We start from the raw sequence: 18,956 nt of genomic DNA on the forward strand, positions 1-18,956 counted from the left end.
GGCTTGGAAATTGAACCAAGAGGACCATTGTTGACTACAATTCATTAAAACAAATGGACAGATTAATACATTGCTATTGATGCCATATACAACCACTATGAACTTGATGCCAATGCAGACTATCAATGTCAGATAACCAGAAAAAAAATCAACGTCAGATATTTTAAATGTTCCGTAAAACAAAACATTGTTTATTGACTGACTAATGGCAATCTGAATTTTCACTGAAAGATGAACTCATTGATATTACAGCCTTATTTTCCTGCAAGAATATTTCCAAGATTTTCCCTGTTTAAGAATATGGACAATTTGCATTATGTGCAATCCTCTAAACCCAAACCTGAGTAATTAAGAAAAAAACGCTCTGTAACAAACTCAAAAATCCCAGATACTATGACCAACAAGTCTAATTTTGATTGACAAACTACAGAATACAGTGGACTACACAATTCTTGGCCTGGCAATTTAACTTTTTTAATCTTGTGCTTTTCATCTGGTATCTTGCTACCATTATAAATGATAACGTTCATAAGTCAATCAACATTTCACACTTTATTCGAGTTATGATGTAGTATTGTTTCACATCTGGGCACATCTTGAAGGCCTGACCCAAGCTGTTTTACTGATTTTACATATCTGCCTTTACTTCACGTATTTGGTACTCATTTCCTGATGGGCACCATTTTCTGAAATCCAATTGCATTTCTGCAATGAATTGTATATTCATTTTAGAAGAATATGGTTATTTTGGATGGTAAGAACATTCTGTTAACAGTTCAATTGGATATTGATGCTGCTTCAACTTTCAATTTTCCAAGAGCTAAACATCATTTAACCACTTAAATCATGAACAAATTAGTTTACGGCATACACTATGATAACAAATAACAAATCTGCTGAGAATTAAATTGTCATTTACCACTGTTGAATTACATCTTACAAGCAACATGAATAGTATTCCATAAGGATTCTTGCCAAATTGTTGCTTTTTTGATTCTAGTATTAAATCATTATTCATTAAGCTGTGGGAAAATTTGACTTGATGTTGAATTATCTGAAGAGATGCAACTGGTCAAATGCTTTTTCTTTCCCCACAAATTGCCAAAATGCAGCAGGATGTGTTGGAAAATGCCAAAATGCATAAGTTACTGGACAAAAATTCCAGAATATCTTTGAATATTTTCTGGACAATGTAGCTATAGAGGTAAATACTTTACCTAGTGTCCGACAAGTTCAAAGTGCACAAAGCACACTGATGAGTTCAAATTTCATACTTACTAAAAGAACGTACAGTTGAATATTTGTCATGGAATCTTAAAATTAATTTCCATACCTAAAATGATTTGTTCTCTATATATACATTTAAGTATCCATGATGATTGCCCACCATCACAAAATACCCTCAAATTAAAATTTGATCCATAGTAAATAACAGGTCAATCAATCATGAAAAAAACTACCTTTAAATTTATCTATGCCATCTCTCAATGCCAAAAACAAAATCATCTGCCTCAATCCCTTGGTTATTGTTGTGATTTCCATTCTCAGAGCTTGAATTAATCACAGGTTTTGGATCTTCAGAGCATATGCAATCTCAGTACCCCAAAGACGTTCAAGTCTCTGTCAATTAAAACAAAAACTAACAGGGTTCTGCCTGTTTAATCATGAAAGTTTAGACTAAAAATCAAATCCAAATTTTTTTTCTTGCTGTAGTGACAACAGGAATCTGTTCCGCTTTCAAATAAATACATAGTTTCCTTTTATGCAAAGGTACAGATATCTCATTGAGTATATGTGGTAACAATACAGACAAATTTTGACATTAGATGCATTTTGAATAGGAAAGATACTTTCTCTTGGATAGGTTTGGGCTGTTGTAGTGGCAGGTGATGTTAGCATAACAATAATCCACTATTCAAGTTTCTGTTGATGTAGGCAGGACGGACAATTGGTCAGGAATGCATCCAAAGCCTAGGATAATGCAAATCCCAGCATTGTGTCATATGACATTAAAGAGACTGATGTCAGCTGGAATATTAGAAGGTAATGCAATGAGTAAAGAGATGATAAGGAAGGACATCCAACAGAAATTGAGAAGTAAAAAAACGTTTGGTTGAATTATCTCAAATTCTAGTTGAGTGTCAGTTTAATGAATGATTTCCCTCCATGGGCCATGTCAACTCTTCTCATGCAGCCTTCCACTGCTCACCTCAATAATTATACATCCAGCCTCCATAGCATCTTTCTATTTGAATCGTGCACTCCCAGAGACAGAAACATTCATCACTGCTGGGACCTTCTGCTGTTTGATCACAATGTGAGAGGATATGGTTAAGAAAGCAATTTGGCACCTAGGTTCCCCAAGCAGGGAGCAGCAGGTCCTACTGGAAAATTGGAGGAGTAGAGGGATGTTCTCTTTCTTCAGGACTGCCAATGGAAAGCACAATATCTGAGGAAGCCAAAATGGACGGAGATGGCTGCCCAGGTCAGTGTCATTTCAAGAGTCACAGAAAACGTGCAGCAATGGCATAAGAAGATCAATGACGTTCTGCACGCCACAAAGAGGAACGTCCTCTATCTTCTCTCAGCTACCTCATGTTCAACCTCACTGTGCTGCAGCACACATCTCCCACCAAGACTAATGCCCTACCACTTGCAATATTGCATGCATTATCTTCCCTCAATAGCTCCCACCCACCTCATCCTCCCAAGTTACTAAGCCTTCCTGCTTTCTGCAATTCCTACTCATTCATGTGAGACACCTCCTGTTCTTGAATCACAATTAACAACTCTTCTAGCCAGTTTCCTTTCACTCAATCCCTCCATTTAGCTCATTGCAGGAGAAAATGTCTCACAACTAGTACAAAAGGTCAGAGATGCATGGCATGATGAGGAACATTCATTTCCTCAACCTCTATGAGGAGAAAATCCTTGATCCAGTTGGAAAAAATTGACACTGCTCAGATGGGGATGCCGATATGTCTATGTTGAGAAATCAATTGAGCTTCATTGTAATGTAATACACTACTCTCCCATTACCACCACTGTAAACATATCCTTAAGCTGCTCAAGCTACTATCCTTATTGTGCAACTCATTCTCTTCTCCTATGCAGGCACGAGCAGCACCAAAACAGCTTCTGCCATGGAGAGACAAATCCCTCAGCCAACAGATTCTCCTCCAAGCCTGAAGAAGGATGCACTAGCAAGTCTTACTCCTGCATCCTCCACCAGTTCAGAGACTCGCGCATTGGTGGGTACTTTACATAGAATAGACTTGGGAGCACAATCTAATGGATGCCACAGGTGCTTGAGGAAGAAATGCCCCAGACCACTGGTACTCAGAGGGCTGCCAGAGACCAGGCACCTGATCAATCACAGGCAGAAGATGACTCCATGGTATCTACCATTAGTAGCTTCATAAAATGCACCGACAGTAGAAGGATCAACAGGAAGGTTTGTCAGAGAGACTTGGTAAACTGGATCAAACTTTAGATAAGTTCATTGACATTGTCAGAACCATGCTGGTTTGAACATGCATGCACTTGTCCGTCTCCATAGAGAGGTTGGCAACTGCCTTGGAAAGCGAGGCTCAGCAGAATACTTAGTGGTTGTTGGAAATACACACCGAGCTGCACTCCATTGCTTCAGTCATTGGTGATCAGCAACAGCAGCAAGCCAATGGGGGGATAAGGAACCTCAACCTCACTCCAGATAGTCCTTCCTCTCAAAGAGTCAACGTAGTATCAGCAGATATTCAGATGGAGGAGTGACCACACATAGCTCCTTGCACCTCCCCTCCCCTCACTATGTGAATGTCCTCGAAAGACAATACAGAGGTACCTAGCTCGTTTACCTCCAAACTGTTTTCCCCAACCCTGTGAAATTTACAGTTGAGGAGTGTGAGCCTGCATCTGTGCAGGGCAATCTCAGCACTTCTATGCCCTGCAGCCAAAACACCACTGGGGTCATCTGCCCAAGTCTTCCAGGCCAACAGGCTCCAGTACAGAGCAGATACCTTCCAACCAGCTGTCTGTTGATATAGTGGAGAGTTCAAGGAAAAAGCAACCTTTTGAGTGCACGTAGATAGCCCTGCACTGTAAATTGAATCTTGCATCTGCAAATATATATTCACATTAAAACATCATGGTCTGATCAACTGTCATTTTAGCTGTAAGACCAGGTAAGTAGATACCATGGTCAAAGTGAAGCAGCTCTTTCATACATCCCTTCAGAACAGACAATGTTGTCATTCTTGAATGTGAGAGCGGCCAATGTCGTAATGCCTTCAAAAAGTTAATAAAGGTAACTTTCATCGCACAATAGGAAGATGAAGAAAGACCTAACTAAGAAGCTTCATTTTCTTTTGTGCATAAACAGGGCATGTTTGCCTTTCCAACAAAAAAAAATCTACATTCAGCAAATGCCTTCACCCAAATTAGATCGTTTGGAAGTGGGTATCAGCTAAGTCAGGCTTGATGTGCACAATGCTGCATTGCTGTATCATGGTGAAAGTGATGTCCCTCACAAATAATGTTCTCATCTTGCTCCTTGGAAGAATGCTGCTGCATTCTGAGCTCCTCAGCATCCATCATATTTCCTGATCGCCTGCCCTAATTGTTCAGAGCACAGCATGTGAGGCTTCTCCAAATCAATCCAAGCATCAGAATTTCCTTGAGTAGCTGTATTGGCTGTTCCACAATGGACTTAGTGGAAAACAGGGCTGCATTGGGATCTATGATCTGTCTTGGCCAGTGGATTTTGTAAAAGAGTCATCAGTTACGTTTGGAGAGGGTAATCCTTGGATCCCTGTAGCTATTGTTGTATGGCATTTAGCCCTTCACATGAGCCATGCACTTGAGAGATATCAAGAATATTGGCATCATGGCAGCTGCCAGGATACCTGATGCAGATCTGGGAAAGGATGGGATGGTCTCCCACTCCTTCAGAGCACAAGTGCCGCTCTAGAAGATGACAGTGTTCTGTAATGGTGCTCCAGGGCATGCTCAGTCTGTGTCTGCGCTGAGCTTCAGTCATGTGGAGGAAATGACAGCGAGGTCAGCACATTCTTGGATTTCTAAAATTCCTCCACATCCTGAGGGGGATCTTCTGCTGCAGCTTCTTCATGTGGAAGCCGTTCGGTATTTGCTGGAGGTTGCTGTTGGCCCTGGGCTTGCTAACACTTTGACGCTCTTCAACGTATCGACAGCAATGATAGCACCTGCTGTTAATGGACCCATTAGGGACACTGCAGTGAACCTGCATGGGAATATCAGAAACCGAACACCTTATAGGGATGTGAGTCCTGACAGTCATATCAAACACACAGGCTGCTGTACAAAATGACATAGAGGCCTCCTAGAAAGAGGGCCATGAAATGCCTCTACATGGGTCTCTGTGATATTATACTTGATGCAGGTGTATGCAGCACAAGCCATGTCACTCAAATATTTTGAGATATAGTAACTGTGATAGGCATACCACTTCTTGGAACCCTCCCCCATAATTACCCATGAAACACAACATTGACTATAAGGGCCTAAGTTCTCACCTAGTTACATTTTGCTGTGACAGGGGAACAGCTCTGCCTTCTTGCAAAGCTGTGATAGATTTGCAATTTGTTAAATTTAAGAACACAGGTGACACTTCAAAGGTCACCTGTGGCCATTTCTGCTTCACAAAGATTAGTAGAAATAATTTGTCGTCATGGTCATGATAGCTTGTGACTAAGGTTTCTAATATGTGTCAATGCATGAGCTGTGCATGCAGAGCAATTTAATGGCAGACGTCTTATTATGTTTAAGGGTGCCTGGTTAATGTAATTGTCCCTTGAAGGGCCGCTCATTATCCAAAGGAGCACGCCAACAAACAAAACAAACTTATTCCACCCACTGGGAGTGTGCTGGCAGCCATTTTTCATCCTTATTCTGTCATTGAGATTTGGTTAAATTTGGAATGGTGCCCAAGTCATGATCCTGAGAAACAGTTCCAGGCCTTCTTGAAAGTCAAGATTTCCACCTCCCCCTGCCTTTCACCTAAACTTATGTGTTGTTGTTCTCTCATCCCCATCTACTGTGAGGCATCCCCTGTTCCCAGCCAACCATTTTATCTAATTATCACTATTCCCTCATTCCCTGGCCTACCTCATCAGCATGCCCAGTATTGTAATCCACAATTTCCCCCAATGATGCCACATTGGTAGTGACTTGTGAAAATAGTGAAAATACAGTTACTTCCCTCCTGCTGTATCTCGTGTAGTCCCATGCTATATAAGATCCTACATTTATAATTGGATTTCTCCCTTCACAGTCATTATACCTTCTGCGTCCCAACATAATTGCTCCGTTCTCCGCACTTGAGTTTCCCATTTTCCCCAACACAGTATGCCTTTTGATAAATCCCTTGATGTCTACCACCCAAATCCCCAGAACAGACCATAGCCCAACCCTAAAACTGACCTGGGAGGACAGCTTCAACTGAGGATAGTCCAGAGCCCTGACTGGTCTATTTATATCTCTCCGATGACATTACCTGTAATCCCTGGACTGGTCAGGGCCTGCAGGATTACCCAATCTCCAAAATGGAAAAACACAGATACCTGTACTTTGGTTGTATTGAGGCTGTAATTGCTAACACCATAGAGCATGTGCAATATGCTGTAAGGAGATGCTTGCACATGTGTTTGTGAATGAATTGAACCGAAAGGTCTGTTTCTGTGCTGTGCATCTCTATGACTATGACATGAAATGTCTACGCTGTAAAACTCCTTTATAATCTTGTATGTTACAATTAGATCACTTTCTTCTAAACTCCAGAGAATACAGAACTATCTACAATGTACAATACCTGCATACATTTTGTACAGTTTTCTGTACAGATCTAAAACTAAACTTGTATATTTCATTTGTAACCAGTTAAATTCTGAGACTGCTAGCTTTGAGCTTTTTGAATGTATTTCAGACTTCCTACTTTGAGCATTTTCCAAGATGCAGTGTTGCTACCACTTTACATGGATACAATTGAAATCCAAGTGTGCATCAATACTGGTGGCAGTACAGCCCAGGGATCAGAACGCTATCTCATGTGTGAACATACAGAAGCAAGCTCTGAGACCACTACCTGAAGCTTGTCTCAGGATGTGTTTACCAGTTTGAGTTGCTTTACTTGTTTAACGTAAATCAGGAGTTACATTGTAACCTGGCTTCATATTGATAGTGAGGATCTCACTCTGGGTTCATGGCATTTTGCTACTATAGCAAAACAACTTGACAGTGATTATAGTGTTGTAGGGTAAATGCTCACTTGTGCTACTTTGAATTGGTGCTGAGCTTCAATGTAGGTCAGTTCAATGTACAGTCACATGCTAAATACTAATTCTTATAATGTTGGTTGCCAGCCTAACAACATTTGATGGGTACATTCATTGCCGCCAATCCCTCTTCTAGGTACTGGCACAGGAGTGAAATCAGGAAAACACTTTATCACACAAAGTGTTGGACAAACCTGGCACTCATACCCCAAATAGCTATGGATACCAAGTCAATTAAAATGTTCAGGATTAAGTTTGATTGATATTTATTAATTAAAGTTAGTCAGGGATGTGGAACAAAGGCAGGTAAATGAAGTTGAGGTACAAACTAGGCACGATCTGATTGTATTACAGAACAGATTTCTGGGGTGGAAAAGTCTACTTCTGTGTTCTTACAACAGCAGAGAAATTAATATGTTTACAAATAAACAAGTTGGCACTGTAAAAAGAATGGAGAAAAAACAATCAACGCAAATTGTACCCTGGTATTCTGTGACATATTTTCAGGGCTATTGAAATAAATTGCTTGATGAGCGTAAGTTCAAGGAAAAATGCAGCACTGCATGGCACCTGACCTCAATGTGACCAGAAACAATGTAATTCAGATTCAACTGATGCTAACAGTGCATCATGCTGTGCAGCTAATAGCCTAATAATGGCAGCTTCAGTATAATTGCAGTTCTAAGATTATAGTCATAAAAATGGCACCAATATACAACGCTTCCATTAAATTATCTGCAGCTGTCATCAAATTATTACAGTTCTTTCGTTGTATATGATGCTATCAGCTATCTTACATTGTAAATGAGGAAATCTATTAGTGATATCCATCTTTATTCCATAGCTGTAGTAACCATAAATGCAACAAATGACAGAAGCAAGTGTTTCATCTTTTACGGCAGTGTATAAGCATTATTTGAGGCTCCTTGTTCACCGCGAATAATGTTTGAATGTTAATCAGCGCTTATTGCTTTGTCTGCTGTGCTTGCACATTTTGGACAGAGTGGCTCATAATTTTTGTGGTAGAACCGTGAAAAAAGAACTAGAAATTTCAATGGACACTTAGCCTTAATGCAATCTTTTTACCAAGGCAGATTTTAAACACAACCTTCATTTTCCACTCTTTTACTCAACTCTGTCCAAGAACAAGACAAGATTCAAACCATCAGGATAATCAATCTTCAAACTAGAAATAGAATGTGTCAGTAATACTCAATCATTTCAGCAGCATCTATGAGAGAGAAACATTATCAGTGTTTCTGGTCGATGACTACTCATCTGAATTTATAGTTAACAAGAAGTTGTTAATGGCGTGAAATATTCAGTCATTTTAATGGGAAAACATGAGCAATCTCCTTTTCATTGCTTGTGTTGTTAAGGGAAAGGCAAGGGATTATTTTCTGCTGAAAAACAGAAGAGAAATGGGTTTACAGAAAGAAACAAAACAGAACTTGCATCTAAAAAAAGGAGGTTTGAAGAAACTAAATTATAAAAAAGCAACATGGTTTCAGCTGCCAATTGGACAGAATTGTTTTGTGACTGTCCCAATTACGTTAGGATTTTGGAAGAAAGAGGTACACCTGCAGAAAGTTTTACAGCCTGGGAGAGACAAAAATGAGAAAGAATTGAAGAGATCAGTGGCTCAGTCCTAATAGATGGGAATAAAACTGAATATATAAGGCAGATGAGTCTTTCACTGAGGAAAATTTCTGAATCTGGAACAAGACAACAAATTAGTAACAACCTAGAAATTGTCAACACCATTGCTCATCAGGGATAACAGCCAAGCAACATGAGAACAATTAAGCAATTAACTAGAGTTGGACGGTTGTCAGATTTTCCTCCAGCAATACTCAGCAAGGTGACCTGAATTATTTTTCATTGTATTAAACTTAAGGAAACTTTAAAGTAACAATGAAGGCTCAAACAGTAGCCGACTCAGTATTTCAACCAAAAATCTCATGAGAAAAGTGTTCAACTCAGTACTTGTGGTATAGCTCAGTTGGCTAGACAGCTATTTTGCAATACTGAACAGCACTAGACAACATAGCTTAATTTCTACACTCGTTGAGGTTAGCACAAAAGACACTCTATCTCAACCTCTCTCCTTGCTTGAGGCATGGTGACCATCAGGTTGAACCACCACCAGTTGTCTCTCTCTAATGGGAGAGTAGGACCATGGCGAATTTATCTTACCTTTTACTTTTTGCATACCATCATATCACAGTATATTTGATGTTCTGCATCTTCAAGGAGTGGTCTGTCAAACATAAAACTGCCCAGTATTTACTTTCAGACATCGTCTGCATCCTTATGCTTTTCAAACGTGTGACAAGATCATTCTTAAACAGCTCACCCGTCTTACCTTAAAGTAATAATCCTATTACTAATTTGGTTCATGGGAAAATATTCTGCTGCTTGCTGCAAACTCCTAGGAGAGCATTAAAAATGGTTGCCAATCAAACATGAAATTCATTTGAATGAAACAATTTTTTTTTGCAAATGGATATCTAAGAACAAATTCTCAGAAACTAATTGGTTTTCAAATACATCTAATCAGCTGCGGACCATCTCAGGGATTTTCTTGGCTTTCCCTATGTTTATTGGGAATAAAAAGCAATGGAAAGATATGATATGATATTGAAATACTGTCTTGTCACGAGGACTAGAATATCTGACAAACTAATTTTCACCTCAGTTTGTGTGTTTCATGATTTGCTGGAAAAGAAGATTTACCTCAACTGAGATTCCATTTATACCCAGTGGGAGATTACAAATGATACATGTTAACATTATCTTTCCACCAGTGAAACAAGAGAAAAGTCCATATTTTGTCTTTGTTCTATGAGAGAAGCATCAAGGGCTTAGAGAAACAGTTAGATTGGTGGGCAATATAAAGGATGCCAGCAATAATCAATTACAGCAGCTAGACACTTATTGATGACCTGAGAGAATTGAACTACTGTGCAGTCAAACTGGAAGACTTTTGAAATTAACAACTGAGCAATATATTTGGGCAACTTTGAAAAGAATAATAGATAATTAATCCAAAGAATGTGCCATAATTTTCAAATGGTCAGTTATTAGTAACTGAAAAGAAGTTTATTTCATTCACAAACTAACTATAAACATGCATTTCAAGTGCACCTTGTTCAAAAACAGTCAACTATGAAAGATTAACCTATTTGTATATTTGAGGAATATACTTTGACATCCAGTCTCTACAAAAATACGTTTGCTTAAACTATACCATTTACAAATCCCATCTGTTCTCAGAATGTCATTATGCTAAATTGGTTTGTCCACAATACTTTAAAAATGCCCAGCAATAAATTATGTGCCATAAAACATGCAGATAAGCTCCCACGTAGTTTTCAGATCACATCTTAATTATCCTGCACTGTTGGGGAAAAAAACCATGTTAGCAATATTGTATTCAGTTGCAGAACATTTTACAATATTTTCATGGTTTTAATTCACATATTGATTCTACCCTTTACACAGAATGCATACTGTCTATATTTATTTATTCAATAAGTTAACAGAAGTTTTACTTATTTAATTATTACACTCAAATTAACTATTGTTGAGTGTGTTTGTTTCTATATGGATATGAATTTGCTTCATGTATTTGCTTATTTACTATGTGAATACCAGTAAATTAATATTTTCTTCCTTCAGGAGTGAACAGGTTCTTTGACAACATTGGGGAGATGGTTGGCCACAGACCTTGCCTCTGGTGGAAACTCTGCTGGTCATTTTTCACTCCAATTATTGTGGGGGTAAGGCAAAGCTTGCTATCTTGATGTCAAATTATTCATTTTAAATAAATACAAACTGCTCATGTGTTCCATTACAAACATCACAAAAATTACTTCACAGGTCAGTCATAAGGTCTGCAGCCATAAATTGCAAATGTTTTCAGGACTGACCCAGTCACTGGAATGGTTTGAGAGCAGTGTATACAATGGATTGGGTTGGATTCTGCTGGGGCAAGAACGAAGGAGGACAGGGTGAAATTACAGGCACTAAGTGACTTACAGGTTTCCTGACACTTTTCCTGGCATTGTCCAGTTTCACAAGGACTCAGGAGGCAAGCCCGAGATTGTAGCTGATTCATTATTTAGGCCAATTAACATTACTAAAGAACTCATCACGCACTTATTAAGGGGGATATTGTGATTTTCATGAAAGCGCACAGGCTGCATGCACTAAACTGGGACAGGCTAGCTGAAAGGAGCAGAATCACAGAGGGGAAACAGTCATGGTCACCTGAGGAAATTTGTTGAGTCCAGTGTTTGAATCCATGTTTATATTCCAATGCATGTTCACATGGATTTAAAGATTCCATGGCAAAAAGAGCAGGTGAACTGACCCTCAGTCCAAATCACAAGAAGCAGCCTATCTGGTCATTATCACAGTGCTTGTGGGAGATTGCTGGGAGCAAATTCACTGCTGCATTTCCTAAATTAGAATAGTGAAAACATTTCTAAGGTCATTCACTGGGTGTCAGTGCTTTGATAAACCTGAAGGGTGCTATGTAAATGATAGTTTTTTTATAATGAAGGAGGGGGTCTTGCCCATTGGGTAACATGCTACTGATTCAAAGCAGGTAACAGGGAAAGTTGGCAGATCGTGCTTGACAATGCAGAGCATCAGCATCCTTTTGGAACAAGGGATATAATTTGTGGTTCAAGCCTGCCAAGCACAATTGCAGGGATACCTGACTGCAAGGAGCACTGCAGCTGGCAGTGAGAACAACTAGTGCCTGTTTTGTGGTGCGACAATAAGCTGAGGGCCTTTATTTCAAAGAAGGACAAAGAAGTTTTCTGCCCAGTATTTATACCTAGATCAATATCGTGCAAATAGTTTATCTCGTTGAGACACTGACCACCCTTGATTGGCTAAGATTGATTGGGTATGTTGCCCACATGACCGACAGGAGAGTTCCGAAGCCAGTGCTCTACTCCCAGCTTTAAAACGGTGGGTCAGCCCCAGGTGGATAGAGGACATGCTTCAGTGATACTCTCAAGGCCTCACTGATGGGGTGTGGCATTCCCAGAGACACCCAGGAATCTCTGGCCCAAGACTGTCCAAAGTGGAGGGAGAGCATCCGGGAAGCACTGCAAGCCTTGCCGTGGGGTAAAAGTGGAAGCCAAGCGAAACAGCGTCGCATGCTGCCACACTCATGCCCCATCCATCCCTTCCCACGACACCTTCTGTCCCATGTGTAACAGAGCCTGCAGAAGCTGCATTGGTCTGTACAGCCACCTACAAATTCACCCTGAGAGTGGAAGAGTCATCCTCGTCTGTAAGGGACCACTGATGACATTTATTTGTGGGAGTTTGCTGGGTACAAATTGACTTCTACATTTCCTACATTATAACAGGGACGACACTTCACAAATAATTAATTTGTCGTGAAGCACTTCAGGACAAGTTGTAGTCATGAAAGAACCTGTTTAAATGCAATTCTTTCTATACTTTTACTTTAAGATTTTGTTGAACTGTGCCCATTTAATAGCATTAAGTATAAATCAAATAAATGCATTGTGTGTGAAGTGTTTTGTAATGTTTTTGCATGATAAAATAGGATGCTGTATGAATACTAGAATTATTTGTTTCCCAGGGTGTATTTCTCTTCAGCGCAATTGAAATGACACCACTTACGATGGGAAGTTATGTTTTTCCCAAGTGGGGCCAAGGTGTGGGCTGGTTTATGGCTTTATCATCCATGATATTAATTCCTGGCTATATGGGTTACTTGTTCCTCACTTCAAAGGGCTCTTTAAAACAGGTAAGTGAAAACACCTAATGGGCCACATTCGACACATTTTGTTGTGAGCTTAACTTCTAAAAAATAACCAGGATTCAATCAGTTAAAGAAGCATCCAGATTGAAAAGTAGAAAATCAAAATACTGTAAATACCAAAATTCTGAAATAAACAAGAAACACTTAAAATACAAAGCATTGCAGGAGATAGAAAGACACAATAACACCTGATCAGAACAAGAAAATTGCTGGAGAATTACTCATTAGATTATAAATCCTACGCAAGTATCTATGAATTTTATCTTTCCAGCTGTTAATTGTTTTATTTTTAAAACTTAAACATAAAGCTGGCTTCCTTGTTCCTGTTGTATGAACCTCGATCCAAATACATCTGTTAAACATCAAATCCTGTAAAACCTCCAAATAACCTATATTTGGCATCTCCTCTTTGGTGACAGAAGAAAATGTTAAAGTTTTTTTAATGTAGTTGCACATCTTTAATGATAAGTATGTGTCCTACTTGGTATGGAAATTTTCAGGGCAATCAGTCATTCACTTTCACAACCTTAGAGACTTGGCCTTTTAAATCTCCATTCATTTACATAACTTGTTTATGTAAGTACAAGGGTGAATGTGAACAGGGTATGAATTCTGCAGTATTTCTTGCATATTCACTTGCATATCAGTTGATCCTTCAGTCTGAGCTAAAGTGAAAAAGGAGGTGACCCAGGACAAGAAAAGTTGAGCTTGAAGAGTCTGTTATAATCTCAGCAGTACAACATTTCCCTGATTCGATCGCTCATTGAAGGCGATCATTAAGGCCACTTTAGAACATCAAGTTTTATTGAACTGAATTAAGCATTTCATTTATCACTTGAATGAAGTGTAAATGGCAACTAGAAAATATGTTCTTTATTTTATTTTCAATTAAACAGATGGAAAGATTCATCACATTCAAGATATTCCATTCAAATTTTTTTATTTAATTATAAGATTGATGCTATTTGCTCAAAACGAACAGTAGCTTTGCATTTTTGTTAGTATAACTCCAAGGTTTTCCAAAAGAACTGTTATTCTTGACATGAGATTAATGCATAATATTTGAATAATAACCATTATTGTCCACATTCCAAGCCTTTAAAAGTTTTTTTACTTTTATTATTTTGGCTCATAGCGTCTTCGACTTATGACTCAACCAACTGAGGACACAAAATGCCGGGAGAATGGACCAGAACAGCCTGAGCATGGCAACACTCCAAGCGATGAAGCCTATATGTAGATTATTTATTAAATATAAGATACTAACACTGCCCAGAAAATGAATCTTTCACCGGTTGATCGAGACCAAGGACTGTAGTTACATTATTGTGCACCTACCTCCTATCACAAATATGATCAATAGTTATACAGGCTCTAAACCTTTGTTGATGGACATCAGTAAAATGCTTAACAAAAAATGTTTCAGATCAGGTTTTGATAACAATGTAATTTTGGCAGAGAACCATCAATAGAGGCAGACTGTTAGCATTTTTTTAAACTATAGTTTTCTTTTCAAAGAGCTGGTACAGACATGATGGGCCAAATAGCTTCCCTCTGGGACCTAAAACTCTTTGATTTTATGACCATGTAGACGTGATTATTTTATACACGTCAACATATTCAGTCTGTCAAGTTTATAGCATGAAGGCCATTAATCAGAATTATGGTTTTGCAATAAAATCATAGAATTTTCTTATCTACTCTTGAATGGTCCTGTCATATTTTCCGGAATAGTACTTAATTTTCTTCCTGTAACATTTACATTCTTGATAGTGGATGCTGTAAACTGTAGGAATTCCCTGTCCACTTGACATCCACTTTTTTCAGCTCTTTCCCCATGTTTTCTTCTTCACCTCCTGGTCCACCCAAGTAACACTGTCAGATGCCAATGTGAGGATTCACTTTTTTTCCAGTCACAGCAAGCAAAATATTAATACTAGAATAAATAGAAAGAAATTCTTCTCTATATTGTTAATAGCATTTTATAATTTAAATTAGTGTCCAAGATAGTCCCAACCTTTAATAATGTTCATTTATGTCTCTTGCTGAGGGCAAGTAGAAAGAACATTAATTTATTGCAGTAACAATTGACAGCACAGATCATACAGACTGGCATAAGAAGCACAGGTTTAGAGGCTAGGCCAGTGGAAATGGGGAATGCAAAAGCAAATGTAAGTAGTCTGACAGAAGGACAAGATGTTGCTGCACATGTAGAGGGAATGATAGAGGGAGAAAGTGCAGTATGCAGTTTAGAGGGTGCCCCATGCTATCACTGTCCTGGCTTCTCTAGATTTTTGTTCATTAGATGTTGGAAAATTTTAGTTTTGTGTCATTTATTCATTTTCCCGAACTTCTTTGCTCAACTATCTCTAACCAAATTACTACTTGGTGCTAAAGCCAAGTCATTAGTATTGTAACTCAGCTTTGACTAATGAATTATTCAAGTACACCAAATCCTCATTTTCTTTGCTTTCAAATACCCTATGGTGAAAAGCAGCCGTTATATCTCTATTAGGCAAGCATTTGAATATACTTAAATATTAGTATAAAACTTTTATTAATCTGAGCATTATCTTTCATTTCAGCCTGTATTGAGTAGGTAGTCAAAGCAAATATTTTGAAATTGCTACATTTGAAGATCCAGATCCGGGCATTAACAGTGTACTTTATAATGCAGGGAGTGGTAAATGACTATTGATTTCATAATATCATGTAGCAGTAGATCAAGGCAGTGTTTCAAAAATTTTCTACTTTGAGACAGACATCAGCTTGTGTCTATGGCAGCTACGCAAATGTGACAGGGAAACAGAACCATGGAAGAAAATTTAGTATATTGTACAATGTATTCTAAGTAAAAGCATAGAAAGTACATGTGCATTGATTAAACATCAGTTGCTTTTAAAGGAACTATTACAACTATATCTGTCAAAATGTTATTGTATAGCAAGTGTGTAAAAATTAAGTGTAAATGTCTGCATCTTATTTAATGTAGTTTTGTCAAAGAAATAACAATTCTTCCATCATAGACCTTAACACTGCAATAACTCTTAACACAAACAAATAATTACTCTTTAAACGTCAGCTATGTATTTAATTTGTATAAAATATATTCAATATAAAATGAGTCTAGTAAAAAGAGTATTGTTTTGTAGATTTATAAATGTTAAATTGATCAAATGTACAGTTTTCGACGTATATATTAAATGGTGTAGTTAAGTTCTAAATGGTGTTATGATACCAGGGCATGATTGTCATACATATGTTGTCAATTTTTTGGAAAGCAAATAAAAACTTTATCTTACACTGTAATTACATGGAGGTATATCTATGTTAAAAATCTGATTAGTTTCCTTACATAAGGCTGAACCTGAAGCAAAATATTTTTTGCAGCCAAAACCAGAGTTGATGTCTTCACATCATATCTGTGCTGTAGTTGGCGCTTTCATTAATGTGTCACTACTGGAAAAATGTCAGAATCCTCTCATCTGAAGAATTTTATCCAACTCAAAGTGAGAAGCTTAAGTTAAATTTTCAATAAATTATCACCAGATGCACAATTTTTGCAAATAGAGTCATAGAGTCATACAGCAGAGAAACAGACCATTCAGTCCAACTCGTCCACGCCTTCCAGACATCCCAATCTGACCTAGTACCATTTGCCAGCATTTGGCCTATATCCCTCTAAACTCTTCCTATTTACATACCCATCCAGATGCCTTTTAAATGTTGTAATTGTATCCACCTTCACCGTTTCCTCTGGCAGCTTGTTCCATACATACACCAACCTCTGCGTGAAAAGGTTTCCCCTCAGGTCCTTTTTAAATCTTTCCCCTCTCATTTTAAATCTATGCCCTCTAGTTTTGCTCTCCCCCAACTAGGAAAAAGACCTTGGCTATTCACCCCATCCATGCCTCTCATGATTTTATAAACTTCTCTAAGGTCACTCCTTAGCCTCTGATGCCCAGGGGCAAGTAACCCCAACCTATTCAGCCTCTCCCCGTAGTTCAAACTCTTGAAACCTGGCAACATCTTCTAAATCTTTTCTGAATACTTTCAAGTTTAACATCTGTCCTATAGCAGGGCAACCAGAACTGAATGCAGTATTCTAAAAGTGGCCTCACCAGTGCCCTGTACAGCCACAACATGACCTCCCAACTCCTATAATCAATGTTCTAATCAATATCAGAATGCCAAATGCCTTCTTCACCACTCTGTCTACCTGCAACTCCACTTTCAAGGAACTATGCACCTTAACCCCTAGATCTATTTGTTTGGCAACACTCCCCAGGACACTATCATTGACTGTATAAGTCCTGCCTTACCAAAATGCAACACCTCACATTTATCTAAATTAAACTCCATCTGCCACTTCTTGGCCCATTGGCCCATCTGTTCAAGGTCCCATCATACTCTGAGATAATCTTCTTCACTGTCCATTACACCACCAATTTTGGTGTCATAGATTGAGATAAAGCCCTTCTTGAAAGCCACTTTTAACGATTTTCTTCCTATCCAAATGACTTTAATATCAATGGACATTGTACCACCAAGTGTGATGCTGAGCCATACAGAGTAGAAAGATCCCAAGATTGGTCTTTCACTTGTATTAAGTTCGCTCAACTCAGTAGCTGTAACACTGTTAGGAACAGTAATATAATGAGACTCACCGAACTCAGGCAAAATTGGAAGAAATTTCACAAGAATATTGCTCCTGATTTTGATTAATTAATGCCTGTTGACAAAGGCTTAGGTTTATAAGGAATGATAACAAGATCAGTGTCAGGTCTGATACATCTTCTATTAATCTATTGCTACACGATGTACATTAAGGATGAGCAAAATAATGGTGGGCAACATCCAAGATAGATTGTCCTACCGGATCTGTTACACTAGGAAATTAAAAACAAATCAGTTTATTACAATTAAGTGGTTTTGTCTCAATGCTGTCTGAAGTCAGTCCGTTGAACCATTCCCAGAGGATGGTAAACAGCTTATTCAAATTCAGCAAACTAAGCTGACAAACCAAGTTTGCGGAAGCTGTTTGCTGCACTGTTCAGCATATCATACATGTACAGACACTTGACTTCACTGTATATTGGTGTTCACCATAAGTTTCCATCATGTAACACAATGTTAGATCCAAAGTCCAATGATCTAAATTCTTCCCCTATCCAAACAGAGTAATGCACAACCAACGTGAATAATCAGGACACATACCTGAAATGTTCTCTTTTGTACTAAAACTGCATAAATCATAATAAATTTACACTAACACTGTTAGGTCCACACTTTTTATTATTTAGACTAAAAATATCACTGCTCCTAATACAGCCACTGCTACTGAGTTGAAAGAAGGAATAAAACTGAGGACTTAAGCTGATACAGGCAGTCCCCGGGTTATGAATGGATTACATTCTCGAGTACATTTGTAAGTTGATTTGTAGCCAAGTAGAAACACAATACAATATAGTCGCTCGCACATACAAGAAAACATTTGCAATTAGATCTTTAAAATTAAGATTAATATGGGACCCCATTTGTAAATGCAAGCATTTGTAAATCAGGCATAGGTTAGTCAGGGACTGCCTGTAGTCAGATTCTTTGGTATACTACTGCCAAACTCTGATATTACCTTCTGTTGCTACTATCACATACTTAGGTGTTTCATGCATAGTATTTTTCACACCACCAACTAATTTAAAGAAAGAACACTGGTATTTTACAGCAACTCTCACTACTACCAGCCATTTGAAAGTGTGTATACTCAATGGATATTTTTAAAACGCGTTCATAACTGAAAAGTAGGAAAAGTGGCAATCCGAAGAGCAAGCTCCCAC

At 38.4% G+C, this 18,956-nt stretch overlaps 1 protein-coding gene across 1 annotated transcript in view; it reads left to right on the plus strand.

Moving 5' to 3' along the window:
* The window catches only part of slc6a1b (solute carrier family 6 member 1b), a 28,765-nt gene extending 14,406 nt beyond the window's left edge, over positions 1-14,359 (plus strand). Inside the window, exons 12-14 of the mRNA XM_020516591.2 lie at positions 10,989-11,089; positions 12,937-13,104; positions 14,255-14,359. Of these exons, the coding sequence (XP_020372180.1) occupies positions 10,989-11,089; positions 12,937-13,104; positions 14,255-14,359 (374 nt within the window). The remainder of the gene's footprint in view (positions 1-10,988; positions 11,090-12,936; positions 13,105-14,254) is intronic.
* Positions 14,360-18,956: the final 4,597 nt, after the last annotated feature.

The sequence above is a fragment of the Rhincodon typus genome, chromosome 16 (genome assembly GCF_021869965.1).
Source record: "Rhincodon typus isolate 14 chromosome 16, sRhiTyp1.1, whole genome shotgun sequence".
NCBI lineage: Eukaryota > Metazoa > Chordata > Chondrichthyes > Orectolobiformes > Rhincodontidae > Rhincodon > Rhincodon typus.